Raw genomic sequence first — 23,106 nt, 5'->3', positions numbered from 1 at the left:
GAAAACAGCGCCGGCCGGCCATGGGGAAAAGAGACAGCCGGGGAAGACGCAGGGAGGTCCCCCCGAGTGAGGGAAGCGACGTCCGGAACAGTGCCGGATAGACGAGGGAGCAGAAGGGAGAGTGGCTGACCCGAAGTCCCCATACAGCCCTGAGAACAGGAGCTGCGCCCTTTCCTGCCATAACCTACAGGGGGGCCGAGGGGAAAGCTGCAGAGCACAAGCAGTGGCGAAGGAAAGCGGAGCATACTCCTGAGAGAGACACTCACCGACATTACTACACCGCGGCCACCACCAAAAGTGGGCAGTTACCAATCCCCAATATATAAAAAGAGAACAGCACAATCTACAGTCACCAGAAGAAGGGGAAAACAGGGCTACATACCCGCTGGTGTGATTGCCACACACCCAAACAAAAAGTCTCGCCTGTATCACTACTGCCGTTACGGTGAAATCATTGTAACCCCTGTGTTGCAGAACATCTGATAATTTCTCCATAAAGCGGGCACCTTAAATAATCCATATTGCAGACCAAAGACATTTATAGGCTCCCTGCAGGGAACCTAACATACTGCAAAGTCCTTCTCAAAGTAAGAAACACAAAACGATCTTATCATGGGCCCCACTAGGCAGAATTCATCCGTCGACAAACTTAAGGCATTTGCTGGGGGGGAGGCCCTGAACCCCACCGGCTCCAGCGGGAACGCCAGCAGTAAAAGACGCCAGCCCAGGCCCACCCGAGGGCACAGTCCAAACTCTGCAACAGCTATCTGAGCAGCTCCTATCCGCAATACAAACATCTACGACCACTCTCACTGGCAAAATCGACGCAGTAAAAATGGATGTAAGCCTACTGAGACAAGACCTTCAAAACCTAAGAGAACGAGTTACAAGTACAGAAGACAGAATCTCCACACTAGATGACACCGTCTCTCCAATGTCGGCTGCAATACGAGATCTCACACAAAAAGCCGAATACTGGAGACAAAAGGCGGACGACCTTGAAAATCGCTCTTGGCGAAATAACCTGCGCATAGTCGGCCTACCAGAACGAACTGAAGGGCAGAGGCCCGAAGAGTTCACGGAACGATGGCTCCGCGAACTCCTCTCCGATGCTGGACTATTACAAGTCTTCGTGATCGAGCGAGCCCATCGAGCGCCCATGAAGCCGCCTATACCAGGAGCTCCACCCAGACCCCTACTAGCAAAACTGCTCAACTCCCGCGACAGAGACATAATCCTGCAGGCTGCCAGAAAAGGAGGCCCCCTGCGCCATGACAACGCCACAGTATCCATCTTTCCGGATTTCTCAGCGGATTTCCAAAAACAAAGGGCATCATTTTTCGGAATCAAAAGGCAGCTCCCGTACTCCATGATGTACCCGGCACGACTGCGAGTGATAGATGGAGATCGCACCCGCTTCTTCTTTTCACCATCCAAGGCGGAAGATTGGCTGGCTGCCAGACGTCGACCAGAAGGACCGTAACGTAAACATAACTACCCCCTTTTCTCCCTCTAGGTGTCGGGACTCCCGCATAAACATGCGAATATACTCCTAAAGTTACTTAACGGCATTCCAGAAACTGTATCCCTGGCATACCTCGAACATATCTGAGCCTGAGACGCAGGATTGGGACTCCCACTACCTATCTCAATCTTTTGGCTCTCTCTCTTTTGGAGATGGCAACGAGTCGCCCCCTCCTTTGGTATCCTTAACCCCCCCCTCCCCCTACCATATTCCTCCCAACCCCCCCCCCCTTTTTTCCCCCCTTTTTTCTTCTTCCTCCCCCCTACCTTCCCCCTACTCCGCGGATACTGCAACTTATTACCCGTACAGAGAGATGTGATCTTGCCCGGATAGGAGGGATCTCTCTCCCCCTTTAAGGGGCCCGCCCAGTTAATGCCCACCAGGCTGATGCCGGTTTCTATTATTGACCTATTAATCTAATAGTACCTCAAGTATAGCCAAAGCTGAAGCTATGCTATGTAGGTTCCCCCTAATATTAGTTCGCCACAAATACTAACCCAACAGAGAAAGCATTCAAAGTCTGTTCAATTAGGAGTTGTTTGAGTTCTAAGCTGGTAGTATACCCCCGTAATGTTACCGTATCCATCAAGTATACCCCCGTAATGTTACCGTATCCATCAAGTATACCCCCGTAATGTTACCGTATCCATCAAGTATACCCCCGTAATGTTACCGTATCCATCAAGTATACCACAGTAATGTTACCGTATCCATCAAGTATACCACAGTAATGTTACCGTATCCATCAAGTATACCACAGTAATGTTACCGTATCCATCAAGTATACCACCGTAATGTTACCGTATCCATCAAGTATACCCCCGTAATGTTACCGTATCCATCGATTATACCCCCGTAATGTTACCGTATCCATCAAGTATACCCCCGTAATGTTACCGTATCCATCGATTATACCCCCGTAATGTTACCGTATCCATCAAGTATACCCCTGTAATGTTACCGTATCCATCAAGTATACCCCCGTAATGTTACCGTATCCATCAAGTATACCACAGTAATGTTACCGTATCCATCAAGTATACCACCGTAATGTTACCGTATCCATCAAGTATACCACAGTAATGTTACCGTATCCATCAAGTATACCACAGTAATGTTACCGTATCCATCAAGTATACCACAGTAATGTTACCGTATCCATCAAGTATACCCCCGTAATGTTACCGTATCCATCGATTATACCCCCGTAATGTTACCGTATCCATCAAGTATACCCCCGTAATGTTACCGTATCCATCAAGTATACCCCCGTAATGTTACCGTATCCATCAAGTATACCACAGTAATGTTACCGTATCCATCAAGTATACCACCGTAATGTTACCGTATCCATCAAGTATACCACAGTAATGTTACCGTATCCATCAAGTATACCACAGTAATGTTACCGTATCCATCAAGTATACCCCCGTAATGTTACCGTATCCATCGAGTATACCCCCGTAATGTTACCGTATCCATCGAGTATACCCCCGTAATGTTACCGTATCCATCGAGTATACCCCCGTAATGTTACCGTATCCATCGATTATACCCCGTAATGTTACCGTATCCATCGATTATACCCCGTAATGTTACCATATCCATCGAGTATACCCCCGTAATGTTACCGTATCCATCGAGTATACCCCCGTAATGTTACCGTATCCATCAAGTATACCACAGTAATGTTACCGTATCCATCAAGTATACCCCTGTAATGTTACCGTATCCATCGAGTGCTCCAGGCTGACTTTAAAGACGTGTTGAAATACTGTTACACGATATGTGGTAAAAACGTTACTGGGTGTTATGGAGGGACGCCTGACAGTCAGAATGACATAAGAAACTCTACCCGGACCCGATTGACCTGTCCTAGCCCATGGCGGAGGTAATCTTCGTGTCCTGGAATGTCAGGGGCATGGGATCAGCCAGGAAGCGATCTACAATTAATTCTTTAGTACGCTCCGGGCGACCACATGTACTATGCTTGCAGGAGACCCACCTGACACCCCAAACTACAAGAGTGGGTTCAGTGGTCCGCTCACTGGTGTCACACATCATACTCCAGAGGAGTGTCTCTACTGATTGGAGGATCGCTCAGACGGGAGGTGGAGCAGCTTAAAAGAGACCCAGAGGGCAGATTCATCTTTGTGAGATCCAAAATTAATAATGACCCCTACGTACTTTTTGCTTTTACAACCCGCCACCAGCGACAACAGCTCTCTTAGCAGATGGCATCCAATTTGCATCATTCTTGCCAGACGCAACGATTGTCTGTATGGGTGATAGGAATATGGTAATGGACCCCCTCATGGATAGATGATGGTGGTGGTGCTCGGAGGGAGGGAGACACGGGTATGACCCGCCTAGCCTCTATGATCTCAGAGACGGGTGGATGGATCTGTGGTGTGTATTCCACCCTGAACAACAGGAGTTTTCTTGTCACGCAGCCCACAATCATGCGCTTAGTCAAATAGACTATATATTCAGGTCCCCCTCACTATTCCCAAAAATTGGCTCCATAGAATTCCTCCCCCCAAGGGATCTCGGATCACTCGCCGATCTGCATGGTCCTAAAAAAGCTAGGCCCGGCTACCATTAAGAGACTGAAGGTACACCCATTCTGGCTCTCGCTGTTCAGTCCAAATGACCGTATACCGGACCAGATCCAAATATACTACGAGGCACATGAGGCACACACTGATACGATGCTGGTATGGGAGGCGTTCAAACCTCATCTCAGAGATTGCTTCAGATCCTCAATATCTTTTATTAAAAAAGCAACGGCGCGAGGAGAACGCCTGGCGGAGCAACGTCAACTACTAGAAAAAGAATTCATCGCTGACCCCTCAGACATTAAAAGAGACAGATGGCTTCAGACTAAAGCCAGATAAAACCCCAGAGGAACGTGGCTCCTATAGGCCTATTTCCTTATTAAAGGGGTGGTCTCGCGAAACCAAGTGGGGTTATACACTTCTGTATGGCCATATTAATGCACTTTGTAATGTACATTGTGCATTAAATATGAGCCATACAGAAGTTATTCACTTACCTGCTCCGTTGCTAGCGTCCCCGTCTCCATGGTTCCGTCTAAATTCGCTGGCAGCTTGCTTTTTTAGACGCGCTTGCGCAGTCCGGTATTCTCCATTCAGCACGAGCCGCTTCAGTGTGCTTCCCGCTACAGCTCTTCTGCGCATGCGCAGACGAGCTGTCACTGCTCGGGAGCGCGCTGCAGCGGCCATTCTGCACCATCCTCTGTTAGAGGAAGGTGCAGAAACTGGAGCTGCCCAGCGGAGAAGCCCAGCCGCCCCGAGAAGCCTCCCAGGTAAGTGATTTGTCGGGGGGGGGGCTGCCGCTGCGCCGGGCTGCGCCGGGGGGGCTGTCGCTGCGCCGGGGGGGCTGTCGCTGCGCCGGGGGGGGCTGCCGCTGTGATGGGGGAACTAGCGCTAGGCCGGGGGGGGCTGCCGCTGCGATGGGGGGGCTGTCGCTAGGCCGGGGGGGGCTGCCGCTGCGATGGGGGGGCTGTCGCTAGGCCGGGGGGGGGCTGCCGCTGCGATGGGGGGGCTGTCGCTAGGCCGGGGGGGGCTGTCGCTAGGCCGGGGGGGGCTGCCGCTAGGCCGGGGGAACTAGCGCTGGGCTCCGGAACCTAGCGCTGGGCTCCGGGGCCTTCACCTGGGCTGAGGGTCTAGCGCTGGGGAGCCGGGGGCTAGCGCCGGTTACCTGCTGTCTGGTCGGCGGCTGCGGGGCGTCTGGTCGGCGGCTGCGATGCGTCCGGTTGCCATGGAGACACAGCTGGCGGCGTCTCGGGAGCGCGCACGTCGGGCTGCAGCGAGCGACGGGGAAAGAGTCGGCGGCCATCTTGAGGAAACTTTTATAAGTTGCTGAAACGCTGGAACGGTAAGTACGAACCAGCTAGAAATGTCATTTACAGGGGTAATTAGTAATGTATGTTTAATGGGGGGGACTGGGCAAAAAAAAAATTTAACTGCTTCCTCGAGACATCTCCTTTAAACACAGACTACAAAATCCTCACTAAAATACTGGCCTCTCGTCTAAACCAAGCCATAAAAGATATTATACACCCTGATCAAACCGGCTTTATCCCTGGAATGTCTACAACATCAGAAGGACGCAGGCGGACTGGAGGTGGAGGTCAGACTGGGCCTTGGCCTCACTAGACGTGGCTAAAGCATTTGACTCAGTTTAATGGCCATACCTGATGGGGGTTCTATGGAAGTTTGGATTTGGAGACTCATTTATTTAATGCATCTCTATTTTGTATAGCTCTCCGACCGCCAGAGTAGTGGTGAACGGCCTGACCTCCACCTCCTTCTCACTTCATAGGGGGACCTGACAGGGCTGCCCGCTCTCCTCCCTCCTGTTCGCAATTGCCATAGAACCTCTGGCCCTGAAGATCCGGTAACACGCACCATATAGGGGCATCCAGATAGGATAGGGCTATACGCGATGACATAATACTATACATGTCGGACCCCAAGAGCACCCTGTCGTTAGCCATCTCTCTAGTAGATAAATTTGTAAACTTTTCAGGCCTACGTATCAATTGGCAGAAGTCTTCTTTTATGCCTCTAAGACCAGAGGGATGGCTGATGGGGGATGTATTCTGTAAACTACAAGTCACCCCTCAAGGTAAATACCTCGGGATCTATATCACTAGAGACCCTGAGCCTTGGCCTAAACATCACCCCCTTATTGACATCCCTACAATCAAAATTAAAGACCTGGAGCTCCCTGCCGCTGTCTGTGGTCGGCAGAATAAACCTCATTAAAATGATAATACTCTCCAAATACATATACTGTCTAGAACACGCAGAAATACCCATACCACAGAAATCCTCCAAAAAGACTAACGCGCTAATAGTATCATTCATTTGGGGGAAATCTAGAGCCAAACTCCACATGGATACCCTGCAGCGACCTAAGGAGATGGCAGGAATGGCACTACCAGACTTTAGGCTTTACTACTTAGCGGGGCAGGTACATCCGTCACTGGTTATCGGGCTCTCCTCTCCCGAACTCCGAGCACCACTTAATGTTTTTTCTCTCGGTGATATCGCTTTGGATCCTCCTGGAAAAACCAGGACTACTGACTAAACAGATGCTGCCCATCCATAGACTTGCAGTTCATGTATGGCAGGCATGCAAACTACTGACTAAACAGGAAAATACCCCTCTGGAGACTTGTGGGACAATAGAGCGTTACTGCTTTTGATGAACCTGCCAGATAGACAGTTCTGGTTGAATCTGGGAATGACCACACCAGAGCATCTATACATTGACCGGGTACTGGCCTCCTTCGAACAACTATACCAAGTCCCAAGGGTGGGCTTCTTCAGATATCTACAACTCAGACACGCCTTAACAGCACAATTCCCAGAGCCCAGACAATCCTTCTCTCTATACCCATTAATAGGCATACTGCTCACCCAGGACTGGGAGGACTACCCATTTACCTCTTAGCTCCCCTTTATCTATGAAATAAAGGACACAACAACCTGCTGGCGTTTTACGTGGGTAGGCCACAGCTTTATTTAATTTCTCTTTTACTCCACTTTATACCCATCTTCCATGCCGCTTAACCGCTTTATAAAATTTAAAACTTTTAACGTAAAACAACCAGGCGTAAGAAAGCCCCATGATGGGCCTGTACAGCCCTTCCATCCATTGCTGGCATGGAATAAAATTACCGCCTAACCCTAAGCTGTGACAACTTCCTAAACAACTTAACTTCCTCATAATAACTCTATCCCACCTCCCTTTCCTTACAGGGCGGGTGGGAGGGCGACTCCACTCTTCTTTCTCCTTCTGAGCACTGACTCCTCCTCTTCCTCTCTTCTCTTTCCTATCCCTCTAACACCTTCCCTTGGTCGCTTCCTTCCTCTACATCTAGCTAGCCCCGCCTCCCAGTCCCCCACAGCTACGTTATACACTTTGCTGTTTTTCAGACTGGGAGGACTACCCATTTACCTCTTAGCTCCCCTTTATCTATGAAATAAAGGACACAACAACCTGCTGGCGTTTTACGTGGGTAGGCCACAGCTTTATTTAATTTCTCTTTTACTCCACTTTATACCCATCTTCCATGCCGCTTAACCGCTTTATAAAATTTAAAACTTTTAACGTAAAACAACCAGGCGTAAGAAAGCCCCATGATGGGCCTGTACAGCCCTTCCATCCATTGCTGGCATGGAATAAAATTACCGCCACCAAGGATGCAGCATATCCCTATGCTGCACTCCGCCCCCCACATGCCAGCCACAACGCCTCCTCTACCCCGTCCTGCAGTCCTGACAAAAACGTGTCGGTGCCAATATCACTAAGGTGAACACCGTCACCCCTAAACATGCCTATCTCTCTCTTTTCTAACTCCCAATGTCTAACTGACACCCCCCCAATTGACTGAACAAATTTAGACATCTTAAAATTAACGTTCCTCCTCGCTCTCTCTATAGCCTCCATATCCCTCGCTTCCCTCCAGAACCTTCTGGCCACAATATCTGACCAGACTATAATAACGTCGTTAAAGAATTTTTTAAAACGGTATAAATCCTCCTTCATCAACGTTAGCAACTCTCCCACTTTAACTTTCCCCAGATCATTTCCACCCGCGTGGATTACCAAGATCACTCTATCGGGTGACCGCCTGCTGATTTGCAGCACCTCTTGGAGCAGCCCGGTCCATTTCAAACCTCGTACGCCGTGCCATTGCACGCATACGTCTTTTTGTCCCAAATGGGGACCCACCGGCCTTGCTCTGGCCCTCCTTTCGGCCCAAAATATGTAGGAGTGGCCTACCACCCACACTGTCCAATTTGAACCTGTAAAACAAATCAAGAAAGAAAAACAGGGGAAGAAAATGTCCCCAACATCAAACTCATCACCATTTCACAGTACTCTCAAATCCGGCCTTACATAGGACCGGTATGCCTCCGATTTCCACCTACCCACCCTTTTTACCTCCTCACTTCGCAACCCACAGGAAAACGCCGACGTGGCCGCCCCAATTCTAAACGAATGAGACCCAAAGTCGTTTGGCGCCAAACCCAGGTTTTTTAAGCATGACCGCATTATCGCCGTGAACTGGTACCTTGTTACCGGAAATCCCGTTGCGTGCACCAATAGCGGGCCGCCACCACTGTGGCGTGCCATAACGTCTCTAACTAACTTTACTGGGCACCACTCTGTCCCCAGCGCACGAATCCGCAACCATTCTCCCGCTCCGTATATGTCCGTTTTCGATTTTCTTATGCAAATCTTAATATCGTCGTCCCCGAGCGAAACATCCGAAAATTGAAGACCTCCCGGATTATTTTTACTCGTCGATACTAATTCGCCCAACCGCAGCGCTGCAAAAAAGGCTAAGGAAAATGTAGTTCTAAAAAGCGCCGTTTCTTCTACGTTCGCACATACTGATCCCATTATCTTCATCATTGCGCAAAGCAGCTCGAAAGTGATCGGGCGTCTCCCATCCCGAGAAAACTTCTCTTTCTTCCAACCTTTCAGTATTTGCGTAAAAACAAAATCCTTTGTCACGTCCCGACTCCCGTGTAACCGTAACAAAAATGCTATTGCCGAAACGTGTTTTTTCGCCGCATCCGCCGACGCTCCCCGCCCGCGCAGGTTCGCCAATGTGTCTAAAGTAACCGCTCTAGCCTGTTCCGTATCCGGAAAACCACCCCCGGCGACCTCAAACCATTGCTTCCAAATCGCATTGTAGCGCCGCCATGTGGCTTCGGATACCGACTTACGGACCAGATTCAGGAGCTCCTTTCTATTATTTGCCATAAGAAAGCAGGGCAACATACCCCCTCGACGTCCGCCGTCGGGTGAAGCTCCCTGAATTTCGACATCTGAAATCGAGAAAGAGCGTCAGCTTTGTTATTTAAATGTCCTGGTACATGGCTCGCTTTGAACTTTATGTTATGCTGCAGGCAATCCAAAATCAAATGGCGTAAAGCCGCCAACACCAATTTGCACGCTGAGGACTGTTTATTTACCGCTCTCACCACCGTCTGGTTATCCGACCAAAAACATATACTTCTATTAGCCAACACCGGGCCCCATAGTTCAATGGCGACCATGATGGGAAAAATTTCCAACAGAGCTATGTTTCTCGTCCATCCTCTCTCGACCCAGGCTTCCGGCCACATGGCGTTGCACCACCTGTTACCCAGAATCACACCAAAACCACAGGCTCCCGCTGCATCTGATACCAGTCCTAGCTCCTCACTGTCGACTTCTTCCCTTTGGCATATTACCTGCCCATTGAAAGTTTCGAGAAAAACCTTCCATATGTGCAGGTCCGCCTTCATTTCCTTTGTCACCCTGACAAAATGATGAGGCTCCTTTGCCCCTTTCGTCGCCAAAGACAATCGCCTCGAAAAGGCGCGTCCCATAGGTATGACCCGACACGCGAAATTTAGCAAGCCCAGCAGCACTTGCATTTGATGCAGTGTAACTTTCCGTGATGTACCAACGGTCTCTACCATCTGCCGCAGCCGCGCAATCTTTTCCTCTGGTAGCCGAAACACCATATCCTTAGTATCGATCTCGATACCTAAGAACTCCAAAGCTGTCACTGGCCCTACTGTCTTTTCCGCGGACAGGGGAACGCCTGCTCTTTCCATCAGCCTCTGAAAAGATGCCAATAGAAAACCGCATACGCCTGACTCGGGGGGCCCTACGAACAAAAAATCGTCCAGATAGTGTAATACCGAAGGGATGCCCGTCTCGAATCGAAGTATCCAATCCAAAAATGAACTGAAAACCTCAAAATAATAGCACGAAATAGAGCATCCCATCGGCAAACACATGTCCACGAAATAGCACCCTTCCAATCTACACCCCAACAGATGAAAACAATCAGGGTGTACCGGAAGCAACCTGAAAGCTGATTCAATGTCCGCCTTTGCTAACATTGCGCCAGCTCCCGCCCGACGGACTAGATACACCGCCCGGTCGAAAGACGCATACGACACTGCCGCTTGCTCTTTCGAAATCCCGTCGTTGACCGAATCACCCGTCGGAAAAGATAAATGATGGATAAGCCGGAACTTGCCCGGTTCTTTCTTCGGGACCAGCCCCAAAGGTGAAACCCGCAAGTTCCCGAATGGGGGCTCCCGAAATGGGCCCGCCATCCGACCCAATTCTACCTCTTTCAGTAACTTCTCCATCACTAACTCTTTGTTTTCTCGAGCCGATTTTAAATTGTCGCAGAGCCTAAGGGAAAAAGTCGGGTTGTGCGGTATCCGGAAACCTTCCGTAAAACCTAACCTAATTAATCTTGCCTCCTGCGTCCTGTGGTACCGGACGAGCCACCGCTCCAGGTACCTGACGTTCACTGGGGTTCGCCCATGCGCTGGGCACCCCTGGTGTAACTGCTGTCCTCTGTCGCCTAAAACACCGTACTGCGGAGTGTGCTCCTCCGCACACTGAGCACTCATGCCAAAACTTACACGATGCGTAGAATCGGCAATGACCTTCGTTGAAGGCCCAGCACGATCCGGAGGGTTTTGATGCCGCAGGTGCCTGCTGTCCACTGGCGCCTGCAGCGGTCCCCTGAAAAAATGGTTTTACCGGTTTTTGTGAAAGAATAAGCTGGATCCACACATCCGTTGCCTTCGTGGCCCAGCTTATGTTCCTCATTCCGGAAATACGACGACGAAAATCCTCGTCGTACCTCCACCACGCCGACCCTCCGTGCAGTTTATAAGCACTATGAATGGTGTTCATATACACCATTAGTTCCGGGCCCTTCTGTGGGCTATGTTGACAAGCTACGTGTGCCAACATTAAAAACGCCTGTAGCCAATTACCAAATGTTTTGGCTACTTTCGCTTTTTTGTCGGTCCCACGTTCCGAAAACCGTTCTTTGTCGACCGCAATATGTTCCACCGATAATAGTGACCATATGTCAACATATGTACCATTTTTAATTTTCTCCGTTACTTCTTCCGTCAAGCCCACCCCGAGCGGGGCTACCCCGCAGAAAAGTGTATCTGCGAACCTTAAGCCGTCACCAACCAGCTCTTCGCCCCTACGACTCGCCCCCTGCGAGCTCTCGGGTGCGTGAGCCAAACTTTTACCAACCTCATAACGATTCACCAGCGCTTTTAGCGCTCCCATAAACTCTTCATCACACAACTCTTCGCCCCTACGACTCGCCCCTTGCGAGCTCTCGGGTGCGTGAGCAAAACCTTTCTCCATTCCAGAACGATTTACCAGCGCTTTAAGCGCACCCATAAAATCTTCGTTATACTTATCACCTGATGTTACCGATACATCCCAAACATTTTTGTAGTGTGACTCACCCGCCTTGTTCCTCCCTGGTTCCGCCAAGAGGAAGCTCGGGCCGGGTGGCGTTGATACACGATCCCGCCTCTGGCCTGCGTGTCGTTCCGTGCCCAAATCATGGGTGACACCACGGCTTCTCTGGCTCTGCGCACTGAATGCCCTACCGGCCGAAGGTGCCATATTGTGTCTGCTACTGCGGGGAGCGTACCTATTATCTGCGGAAGAAGCCGGCGAGAGAGATGAAGTACCGCGTGAAGCCCGAGCGTCCCGCTCCCGGCCGCTGCGCCTATCGTAAACAACCGCCGCTCCTGCCCTTCTCTGTGTATCCAATAGAGGGGCCTTCCTTTTCCGACCCTCATTCTCTGGAGACGCTGACGAGCTCGTAGATACCCGCGCTCTTCTGCCTGCCCTAAACCGCTGCGCCCCTTTTTCGCTTCTGCGCCCCCCCACCCCTCCATACTTACCGTGCCCTGCTGCTTGCTCCTCCCTATCGCGCCAACTAGCTCGCTCCCTTGACGAGCTGCCCGGTGAGCGCCCGCCTGTGTGCCGCTCGTGTCGGGCGCCCTGCCCTCCACCTGCTGCCCCTGATGCCACTATTGCTTGTTGCTGCATAAAGCGCCCCCGCCCCTCCCCCCCCCTCCCCTCTCCAGGCGGAGGGGCTGTTGCCAACGCCCCAAGCCCCCTTCTCATGAAAACTATACTGCCTGCACTATCTCCACTATCCCTACTCTCCCTTCTATTTATCCTCCTGACACCTCTCTTTGAAATCCGACCCCCCCCCCTTCCCTCTCGCTACCCCCGCTAAGCTCTCCCTCCCCCCCGCTGCGCTCCTCCGGGCTGAACAGGGACTCGCTCCCGTAGCCCCTTGTGGCCTCCTTCCGAAGTGCAGGCCTCCCGCCGGTACTACTTCCGGCTCGCAGATCCCTCCGCCTGCTGAGGGAGACACGTGTCCCGCTCTCCCTCACCTCCGCCATGCTCTCCTGCACCGCCACGGGATTCCCCTTGCCCGCGCAGGACTTACCCGACCTTGGCACCGCTCCGCCTCTCCCGGTGAGTAGACCTCCGCCTTCCGCTCCGCTCTCGTCCCCACTCCTATGCTCCCCGGGTCTGTAAGCCTCCGCCTGGCGCTGCGACCGCGCCGCTCCACTCCGGCTCGCTCCCGCTGCTCTTGGGCTGTTTCTGCCCCCTTTTTTCGTCGCTGGGCTGGGGCTTAATCTTGCCGGTGGTTGCCTCCGTCTTTGCGGCCTCCCACGAGGTTCCGTGCCGCCGCACTCCGCCGCTGGCTCCTCTTCCGGCCTCGCCTCCGGTAACGCCGCCGCCGCTGTTGCCGCCGACTGGTACTCTTCGGCCATCTTCACGAGCCACAGGGGACCCTGGCTGGCCACCGCTTCCCGAATTTGCTGCGTTAGGTGCTCCATCTTCAGACTTGCTGCAGACCTCTCCTGGTGCGACTCCACTCTTCTTTCTCCTTCTGAGCACTGACTCCTCCTCTTCCTCTCTTCTCTTTCCTATCCCTCTAACACCTTCCCTTGGTCGCTTCCTTCCTCTACATCTAGCTAGCCCCGCCTCCCAGTCCCCCACAGCTACGTTATACACTTTGCTGTTTTTCAGGACCCCAGGGCCTGATATCGGTGCGGTACACTCACCTACTACAATCCAAGATCCCCGACACACCAATGACAGTGGTGGAGAGATGGAAGGAGCTTATCCCCTCTCTCACTAGTGAGGACTGGGAATCTGCAATGTCCACATACACTACGGTATCACCAGCCGCAAATAATGAACTAACCCAATTGTACATTCTACACCAGTGCTATTTAACACCGATCAGACTTCACAAAATGAACAGGACGGCCACTAGCCAATGCCACCGCTGCCGGGCACCCAATGCAAATTTGAATCATCTAATATGGCATTGCCCAAATATTTAGAGTTCCTAACCCGATTGTTGGGAGTACCGGTACCACCTGATCCAGCAATATGCCTGCTGGGTATCCCTGACGAGGACCAATGGCAATTCCACAGGATATTCCTCAAAGTATTATTCTATGTCTGCAAAGCAATAGCTCTACGCTGGATGGACAGGCGCCCCCGACACTCTCAAAATGGCAGAATATTATTAACCCTATATAGCCATACGAGAAAATAGTCTATAAAAATAGAGAATGCCCCGAAAAATTCAACAAGGTGCAGGGGAGATGGTGCGGGTCAACAAATACAGTATTTACACAAGATCTGTTCAAAGCTTGTTAGGGGGGCTTTACCAGGGCCTACTCTGTAAATGACTGTGCTCCACTGACACCGCGGGTTAATACTTGTATATGGTAACGTATCTATGCTCTTATATGACCACAACGACCCTGTGACGTATCCAAAGTTATTCATTCATTGTATGAAATGCATATTATTCAATAAAACGAGTTTAAAAAAAAAGAAATGAGTGATGAACGAACAGCGCACGACGGCCGCGCGTTCGGACGCAACAATTATCGCTCAAAAGATGGCTTTTGAGCAAATTTTGAGTGATAATCGTTGTGTCTAAATGGGCTTTTAGTTATAGTGAGATAATACTGATGGCCCTGGACTAGTTATATATAGTAGTGATAGACCTGATGGCCCCTGACTAGTCGGTAATAGCTGTGATTATAGTCATAGCCCCAGACTGGTCAGATAAAGCCGTGATAGTACTGATGGCCCCTGACTAGTCGGTTATAGCTGTCAAACCATTGGCTCCAGGCTTGTCAGATACAGGCATGATAATACTGATGGTTCCAGACTAATTAGTTATAGGCCGGGTAACACTGCTGGCCCCAGACAAGTTATATATAGCAGTGGTAGACCTGATGGCCCAGGACTAGTCAGTTATAGTCCTGGTAATCCAGATGGCCCCTGACTAGTTATATATAGTTGTGATAATTACAGTTCTGATTGTACTGATGGATCCAGACTGGTCAGATATAGCTGTGATAATACTGATGGATCCAGACTGGTCAGATATAGCTGTGATAATACTGATGGATCCAGATTAGTCAGTTATAGCTGCGATGATACTAAATTTCCCAGACCAGTCCGTTACAGCCATGATAATACTGGTAGCCCCAGGCTGGTCAGTTATAATAATATTGATTGCTCTGGACTAGTCATTTATGATGTGATAATACTGATGGATCGGGACTAGTCCGTTATAGCCATGATATATAATACTTATGGTGCATGACTAGTGAGATATAGCTGTGCTAACACTGATAGCTCATGACTAGTCATATATAGCAGTAATATATACAGTCCTGATAGTACTAATAGCTCCAGACTGGTCAGATATAGCCGTGATAATACTGATGGCTCTGGAGTAGTCGGTCATATCCACGTTGATACTAAAGTCCCCAGACTAGTCAGTTATAGTCATGATAGTGCCAGACTAGTCCATTATAGCCGTGATAATACTGATAACCCCAGAGTGATCAGTAATAGCTGTGATGATAGTCATGGCCCTAGACTAGTTCAATATAGCATGATAGTACTGATGGCCCCAGACTAGTCAGTCATAGCTGTAGTAATACTGAAGGCTCTGGAGTGATAGTACTGACGACCATAGATTAGTTCATTACTGATTGCCCCAGACTAGTCAATTAGCTAAGTTCACATCTGCATCTATTGCTCCATGTGATTTCAAAGCTAAACAACAAAAATAGTGAAACCTCCGGATCCGGGATATGCCAAATCCGAGCCGCGCTGGACAGACCCCATTGGCTATAATGGCATCTGTCCAGCTTCCAGGATGTAATCAATAATGGAAATCCGAGTCTGGATGCCCAACACAGTTTCCGCTTCAAGAATTGTCATGCAGAATTCAGAATCTGCAAACAGAAGAACTTGTGCCGTCCGAAATAAATCCTTGCTGTCTATAGAATTCAATACAGCGCTGAACTGCTGTGGGTTTTGCCACAGACTTTGGTGCGGAATCTGGGTTAGACTCTATAGTGCATCAACTGCTGCAGAACCTCTTTCTAAAAATGAAAACAGAGATTTTTGTTCCTTATTTATTAATTGTGTTTTTATGTTCATCATCACCTGGACACATTAGGGGGGCTTCACACGGGCGGAAAATGCGTAATGCGAGAGTCAGTAAAATAGCAGATTATGAATCCAATGCTTTCCTTCCTATTAGCGATGTTTTCACTTGTGATGTTGAGTGAAAAATGAATCTCAGCGGGTCCCATCTCTCTGCGTTTTACGTTTTTTTACTCTCCCATGTTTCCCTATGGAGCCTCCTGTTTATCGCATCGTAATGCAATGTGCCATGCGATCCCAACATTAGAAAGTCCTATTGACTTTGGCGTTAAAAAAACGTGCGATTGTACTGCAGGCGGCAGCGAGGCGCGATTACTCTGACAAAACATCGCTGAGGCTCAAAAATCGCGGCACAAAGATGCGACCTTGACACGTTTTTGCTGCACTTTTCTCGCGACAAACTTGCGATTGCCCGTGTGAAGCCCCATGTGATCGTTCCCAGCAGGTGAAACCAGGTGATCTGGTAGATATGAGACCTTTAATGGCTACAAGAATACATGATGGTACAGCAGCTTGTGAACCTCTCGGGGGCTTCATCAGGCTAAGAAAGGTCTCATATCTACAGGAGTACCTGCTTTCACCTGCTGGGAACAATCACATTTTGCTCTGCTGGCGACGCGGACCGGACCTTTGTTTTCATTATTTCTTTAAACCGGCCGCAGACAGGCAGATTTTGGTGCAGAATAGTCCACACAACGGCATATTCTGCAGCCGATTGCGTCCCGTGGGCATACAGTTATGTCCTGTGGATGCCGCGGGCTCCTAAGGCCCATTAATATATAATTTACATTGATCACAGCCAAGAGACTTTAAACCTCCGTATCTGAACTAATGGGAGCTCGGAGTGCCATTGTCCTCGGCCCAGGTGGACAGGATCTTTGGGGTCGCATATAGATCTTCAATCTCAAGCAGATATCAGGAGGCGGGCTTCAAGGTCCTTTCACGGTGGTACATGGTGCCCTCTAGACTTTGTCATGCCCGATGTGCTGGCGTTGTGGTACGGAGATGGGTACCCTCATGCATGTTTTTTGGGATTGCCCTCTGATACGCGGTTTCTGGAGGCCTGTCCATTCTGTAGCGTGTAAGATCTTACACATGGGTCCCTATGTCTCCCTATTCCTACTACATCACTCCGACCTCCCTGCGCGCTTTTATCGTAAATCTATAGTTAAACACCTTGTTGATGCATCCCGGCCCTTTGGAAGCCCCCCCCGATCGGCATTCTCTGCGCGGTTGGTAATGTTGCTGATCGCGCTCCCCTCTCACACGGATTGTTCCTTGGTTTTCTTTTTCTGGAAAATTTATAAAAACTTTAAATAAAGAATTTATAAAAAATATATAAATATATTTTACAAAGAAGTCCCCGTGTCCATCCTGGTAACTGGGCAGAAATGAGTGATTGTGGTAGAAGTACAACATACGGCGTTCAGGTTTTTCGGCTGTGGTTACAGTATAATTCATAGAAAATAGAGGGTAATTTGCATATTTTTGTGTTCTTCAGTTCGACCTGGTGTGTCACAGGAAGGAGCAGGCGGACATTTCTCAGGCCGTTTACATGGCAGGACTCCTTATCGGATCCATTATCTTTGGTCCCTTAGGAGACAGGTAAGTGATTGTAGGTTTATATGGGTCCGACATATTCTACATCCACCAGATCATCCTGAGACGTTTAGGGCTCACTGTAGGGATCTGTGATCAGAACCCCTTCTGGCATCTGTAACGGGAAAAATTTTCGAGGGGATTCTGAGAGACGCAATCGATGAGTACCTCAAGGAGATTAAGGGAATAACTCCTCACCAACATGGATTCATGAAGGGTCGCTCATGTCAGACAAATCTGATCAGTTTCTACGATGAAGTAAGCTCTAAGCTGGACCAGGGAGAATCTATTGATCTTGTATATCTGGACTTCTCTAAAGCCTTTGACACCGTGCCACATAATAGGCTAATATACAAAATGAGGCAGCTCGGACTGGGCGAAAACGTGTGTAAGTGGGTAAAAAATTGGCTCAACGATAGAAAGCAGAGGGTGGTAATAAATGGTTCGTACTCTGATTGGACCATAGTCGCTAGTGGGGTGCCACAGGGTTCAGTATTAGGCCCCACTCTGTTCAACATATTTATCAATGACCTGATAGAGGGGCTGCACAGCAAAATATCAATATTTGCAGATGACACAAAATTATACAATATAATTAATGCAACGGAGGACAATGTGCGGCTACAAACGGACCGAGATAAGCTGGGGGCTTGGGCAGAAAAATGGCAAATGAAGTTCAATGTGGACAAATGTAAGACTATGCACATGGGCAGGAGAAACGGATGTCACAAATATTCACTTAATGGGGTACCACTAGGGAAAAGTGATATGGAAAAGGATCTGGGGGTATTAGTGGATAGTAGACTAAACTGGAGTAACCAATGCAAGTCAGCCGCTGCAAAGGCAAATAAAGTCTTGGGGTGCATTAAAAGAGGTATAGGGGCGAAGGACGAGAACATTATCCTTCCATTATATAAGGCACTTGTCAGGCCTCACATGGAATACTGCGTACAATTCTGGACACCGGTGCTCAGGAAAGATGTCACAGTGCTTGAGGGGGTTCAAAGAAGAGCGACTAAACTAATACATGGAATGACGGGACTGGAATACCCAGAGAGGCTATCCAAATTGGGACTATTTACTCTAGAAAAAAGAAGGTTAAGAGGCGACCAAATAACCATGTATAAGTACATGAGGGGACAACACATGGATCTCTCCCGCGATCTGTTTACACCCAGGACCACGACGGTAACAAGAGGACATCCGCTACGATTAGAGGAAAGTAGGTTTCATCACCAACATAGAAAGGGGTTCTTTACTGTAAGAGCAGTTAGACTGTGGAACTCTCTACCGGAGGAAGTGGTGATGGCAAAATCCATAGAGAAGTTTAAAAGGGGACTTGATGTCTTTCTGGAGAAGGATATTACAGGATATAAATTTTAGTTTAAGTGTCAATCCTGGTATATAGGCAGGTAGGAACTATTAGGGGTTGATCCAGGGAACAGTCTGATTGCCATTAGGGAGTCGGGAAGGAATTTTTTTCCCCAAAAGAGCCAATTGACTTCTGGCCTTGGGGTTTTTTGCCTTCCTCTGGATCAACACAGTAGGATAGACAGGCTGGACTAGATGGACAATGTCTTCATTCGGCCTTACATACTATGTTACTATGTTACTATGATAGGTAAACCAGAGGGAGCAATGAGTCCTAAGAGAACTGAATGAGTCAAGCATGTATGTACAGGTAGGTCTTTCTCTACATCCGTTTAGCCACAGGACTCGCACAAGGATTGTTCAGTGCAAGAAGTGTTTCTGCAGAGTCTAAGGACTGCTGACCAGAGATGAGCGGGCACACTGGTCCGAGCATTAGGGTACTCGAGACGAACACCACGCAGTACTCGAGTCAATTGCATTTCCTTCCCCGTGTGTTTAGCGCCATTTTCTGGCCAATAGACATGCGGGGAAGGCATTACCACTTCCTGCTGTGACGTGTCAGCCCTATCCCATCCCCCAGCAGTGAGTGGCTGGTGAGATCAGGTGACCGCCGAGTATATAAAGGGGCCCCGCCCGCGGCTCGCCTCAGACACACGCTGGGAGAGTATAGGGAAAGTGTTAGTGTAGGATCCTGTCTTCAAGAACCCAAAACGCTCCTTCTTAGGGCTACATCTGACCGTGTGCTTTACTGTTGTGGCTGGCTGGGAGCAGTAGTGCACCAATTTTTTTTTTAAGCATCTCGGCTGTGCAGGCCATTTTACCTATACTGTTCTGTGTGTGCAGTGCATAAGGCAGAGTGTAGGGACAGAGCTACTTATATAGGGAAAGTTATACAGTCCTCCTGATCCTCCGTACAAGAACCCCAACGCTCCTTCTTAGAGCTACATCTCACCGTGTGCATTATAGTTGTGGTCTGCTGGGAGTTGTAGTACATCAATTTTTGTATTACGCATCTAGGCCTGTTCCTAGCCTGTCAGTAATAGCGTTCTCACCCTGAAGTGCCGTATAACCAGCTCTCACCGGGAAACTGCACTCAAATAATTCCTAGCCTACTGCAAAGTACTTCAGTTATACCGTTCTGTGTCTGCAGTGCATTAGACAGAGGTCTCACCGCTAAACAGTACTGTAATATTACCGGGGCCACTGCAAAGTATTTCAGCTCTGCCGCTGTGCAGAGCGTCTCACAATACCTTTTCCTTGGTGCGGTTGAGATCGCCGCAGTTACCAGCACTATCCACTGGCTTTAGAATCTTCTCCCACTCCATACAGCCTCTATTATCTACAAGTCTCTGTGAGCGGTAAATTACTCCTAGGTATTAGCGCAATACAGCGGTCACAGCATAGATCCTCCGCTATCTACAAGTCTCTGTGTGCGGTGAATTAAGGCCCAGTTTTTAGCGCTGTACAGTGGGGTAATTTATTTGGGCCCTGCTCTATCCTTATTCCGCCATGATGACGAGTAGGGGTAAGGCCTCATGTCCACGGGGAAAATCAGATCCGCTGCAGATTCTCCATGGAGAATCTGCAGTGGGTCCCTCCTGCCCCGCGGACATGAGCGCTGAAAATAGCAATTTAAAAGCATTTACCTATCCGTAGCGGGCGGCGAAGCTCTGCTCTTCCTCACGGCCGGATCTTCTTTTTCGGCCGGCGGATGAATTCCTGACGCCGGCGGCACGTCGCCGGCACGCCGACGACGTGCCGCGCGCATGCGCCGGGCACATCCGCCGAGCCGAAGCAAGGGAGATGCGGCCGTGAGGAAGAGCAGAGCTTCGCGGCCCGCTGCGGGTGAGTAAATGCTTTAAATTCCTATTTTAGGTCTCCCGCGGATCCGGACGGCTTCCATAGGCTTCAATAGAAGCCCGCGGGAGCCGTCCCCGCGGGAGACCCGCATGAAAATGGAGCATGGTCCAGATTTTTTCATGCTTCATTTTTTTTAAAATCGCTTTTATTGACGATCCGCGGGTATTTATCTACCCGCGGGTGGTCAATGCATCCCTATGGGGTGCGGATCCGCGCGCGGGAGATCCGCTGCGGATTTTAAATCTCATTTTGCCCGTGGACATGAGCCCTAAGGGTCGAGGACACGGATGTCCAAGTGAGGGTGTGGGCACAGGCCGAGTTCCTGGTCCAGGTGAATCACAGCCGGCTGCTGTGGGATTAGGAGAGAGGCAAGTTTCTGGGGTCCCCAGCTTCATATCACAATTTATGGGTCAGCGTGGTAGACCTTTATTACAAACAGAGCAGTGCGAGCATGTCCTGTCGTGGATGGCAGAAAATGCGTCCAGCAATGTATCAACCACACAGTCTTCTACGCAGTCCACTACTCCCGGCCTAGGGACTGCAACTCTGAATCCTCTGGCTGCTCCCCCTTCCTCCATGAAAATGACAGATTCTGAGCAGGCAGACTCCCAGCAACTGTTCTCGGGTCCCTGCCCTGAGTGGGAAAAAATGATTCCTCTCTCACCTGAGGAGTTTGTCGTGACCGATGCCCAACCTTCTGGCAACTGTCTCAAGAGCTTTTTGTGGACGATGACGATGAGACACAGTTGTCTATCAGTGAGGTAGTAGTAAGGGCAGTAAGTCCGAGGGAGGAGCGCACAGAGGATTCGGAGGAAGAGCCGCTGGACGATGAGGTGACTGACCCCACCTGGTTTGCTAAGCCTACTGAGGACAGGTCTTCAGAGGGGGAGGCAAGTGCAGCAGCAGGGCAGGTTGGAAGAGGCAATGGAGTGGCCAGGGGTAGAGGCAGAGCCAGAGCGAAGAATCCCCCCAGCTGTTTCCCAAAGCACACCCTCGCGCCAAGCCTCCGTGTAGAGGGCTAGGTGTTCAAAGGTGGGGATGTTTTTCAGTGAGAGCGCAAATGACCGACGAACAGTGGTGTGCAACCTTTGTCGCACCAAGATCAGCCGGGGAGCCACCACTACCAGCCTCACCACCACCAGCATGCGCAGGCATATGATGGCCAAGCACCCCACAAGGTGGGACGAAGGCCGTTCACCGCCTCCGGGTCACACCACTGCCTCTTCCCCTGTGCCCCAACCTGTACACAGATCCAACCCCCCTCACAGGACACAGGCACAAGCGCCTCCCGGCCTGCACCCACACCCTCACCTCAACTGTCCTCGACCCCATCCAGCAATGTCTCTCAGCGCAGCGTTCAGTTGTTGCTAACACAAGCGTAGGAGCGAAAGCGTAAATACACTGCCACCACCCGCACGCACAAGCTTTAAACGTGCACATTGCCAAATTAATCAGCCTGGAGATGCTGCCGTACAGGCTTGTGGAAATGGAGGCTTTCAAAAACATGATGGCTGTCCCACGCTACTCGATCCCCAGTCGCCACTATTTTTCCCGGTGTGCCGTCCCAGCCCTACACCTGCACGTCTCCTGCAACATAAATCGTGCCCTCACTAACGCAGTTACTGGGAAGGTCCACTTAACCACGGACATGTGGACAAGTACTGGCGGGCAGGGCCACTATATCTCCCTGACAGCACATTGGGTGAACTTGGTGGAGGCTGGGACCGAGTCAGAGCCTGGGACCACTCACGTCCTACCCACACCCAGAATAGCGGGTCCTTCCTCGGTGCTGGTATCTGCGGCCTTTTATGCCACCTCCTCCAAACCCTCCCCCTCCTCCTCCTCTGCCACCTCCACCTCCCAATTAAGAAGTGTGAGCACGTCCCCAGCAGTCGGTAGCGTGCGGCGCGGCAGCATGGCATTGGGCAAGTGTCAGCAAGCCGTGCTAAAACTAATCAGCTTAGGTGACAAGAGGCACACAGCCCCCAAGCTGCTGCAGGGTCTGACAGAGCAGACCGACTTCTGACTTTTGCCGCTGAGCCGCCAACCGGGCATGGTCGTGTGTGACAGCGGCCGTAACCTGATGGCGGCTCTGCAGCTCAGCAGCCTCACAAACGTGCGATGCCTGGCCCACATCTTCAATCTGGTGGTTAAGCAGTTTCTGAAAAACTACCCCCACTTGTCTGACCTGCTCGGCAAGGTGCGCCGCATCTGCGTACATTTCCGCAAGTCCACCATGGACGCTGCCACCCTGAGGACCCTGCAACATCTGTTTCAGCTACTGTGTGACGTGCCCACACGCTGGAATTCTACGCTGCACATGTTGGCCAGGCTGTACGAGCAGCATAGAGCAATAGTGAAAT

At 50.2% G+C, this 23,106-nt stretch overlaps 1 protein-coding gene across 1 annotated transcript in view; it reads left to right on the top strand.

Annotated features, from left to right (window-relative positions):
* The window catches only part of SLC22A13 (solute carrier family 22 member 13), a 68,422-nt gene that overhangs the window by 1,431 nt on the left and 43,885 nt on the right, over window positions 1-23,106 (top strand). The window contains exon 2 of the mRNA XM_066585052.1: window positions 17,415-17,518. Within this exon, the coding sequence (XP_066441149.1) occupies window positions 17,415-17,518 (104 nt within the window). The remainder of the gene's footprint in view (window positions 1-17,414; window positions 17,519-23,106) is intronic.

Source organism: Eleutherodactylus coqui, chromosome 12 (genome assembly GCF_035609145.1).
Source record: "Eleutherodactylus coqui strain aEleCoq1 chromosome 12, aEleCoq1.hap1, whole genome shotgun sequence".
Classification (NCBI taxonomy): Eukaryota; Metazoa; Chordata; class Amphibia; order Anura; family Eleutherodactylidae; genus Eleutherodactylus; species Eleutherodactylus coqui.
Note: the sequence above shows the minus strand (reverse complement) of the source record. Positions and strands in the feature narration are given on the sequence as shown.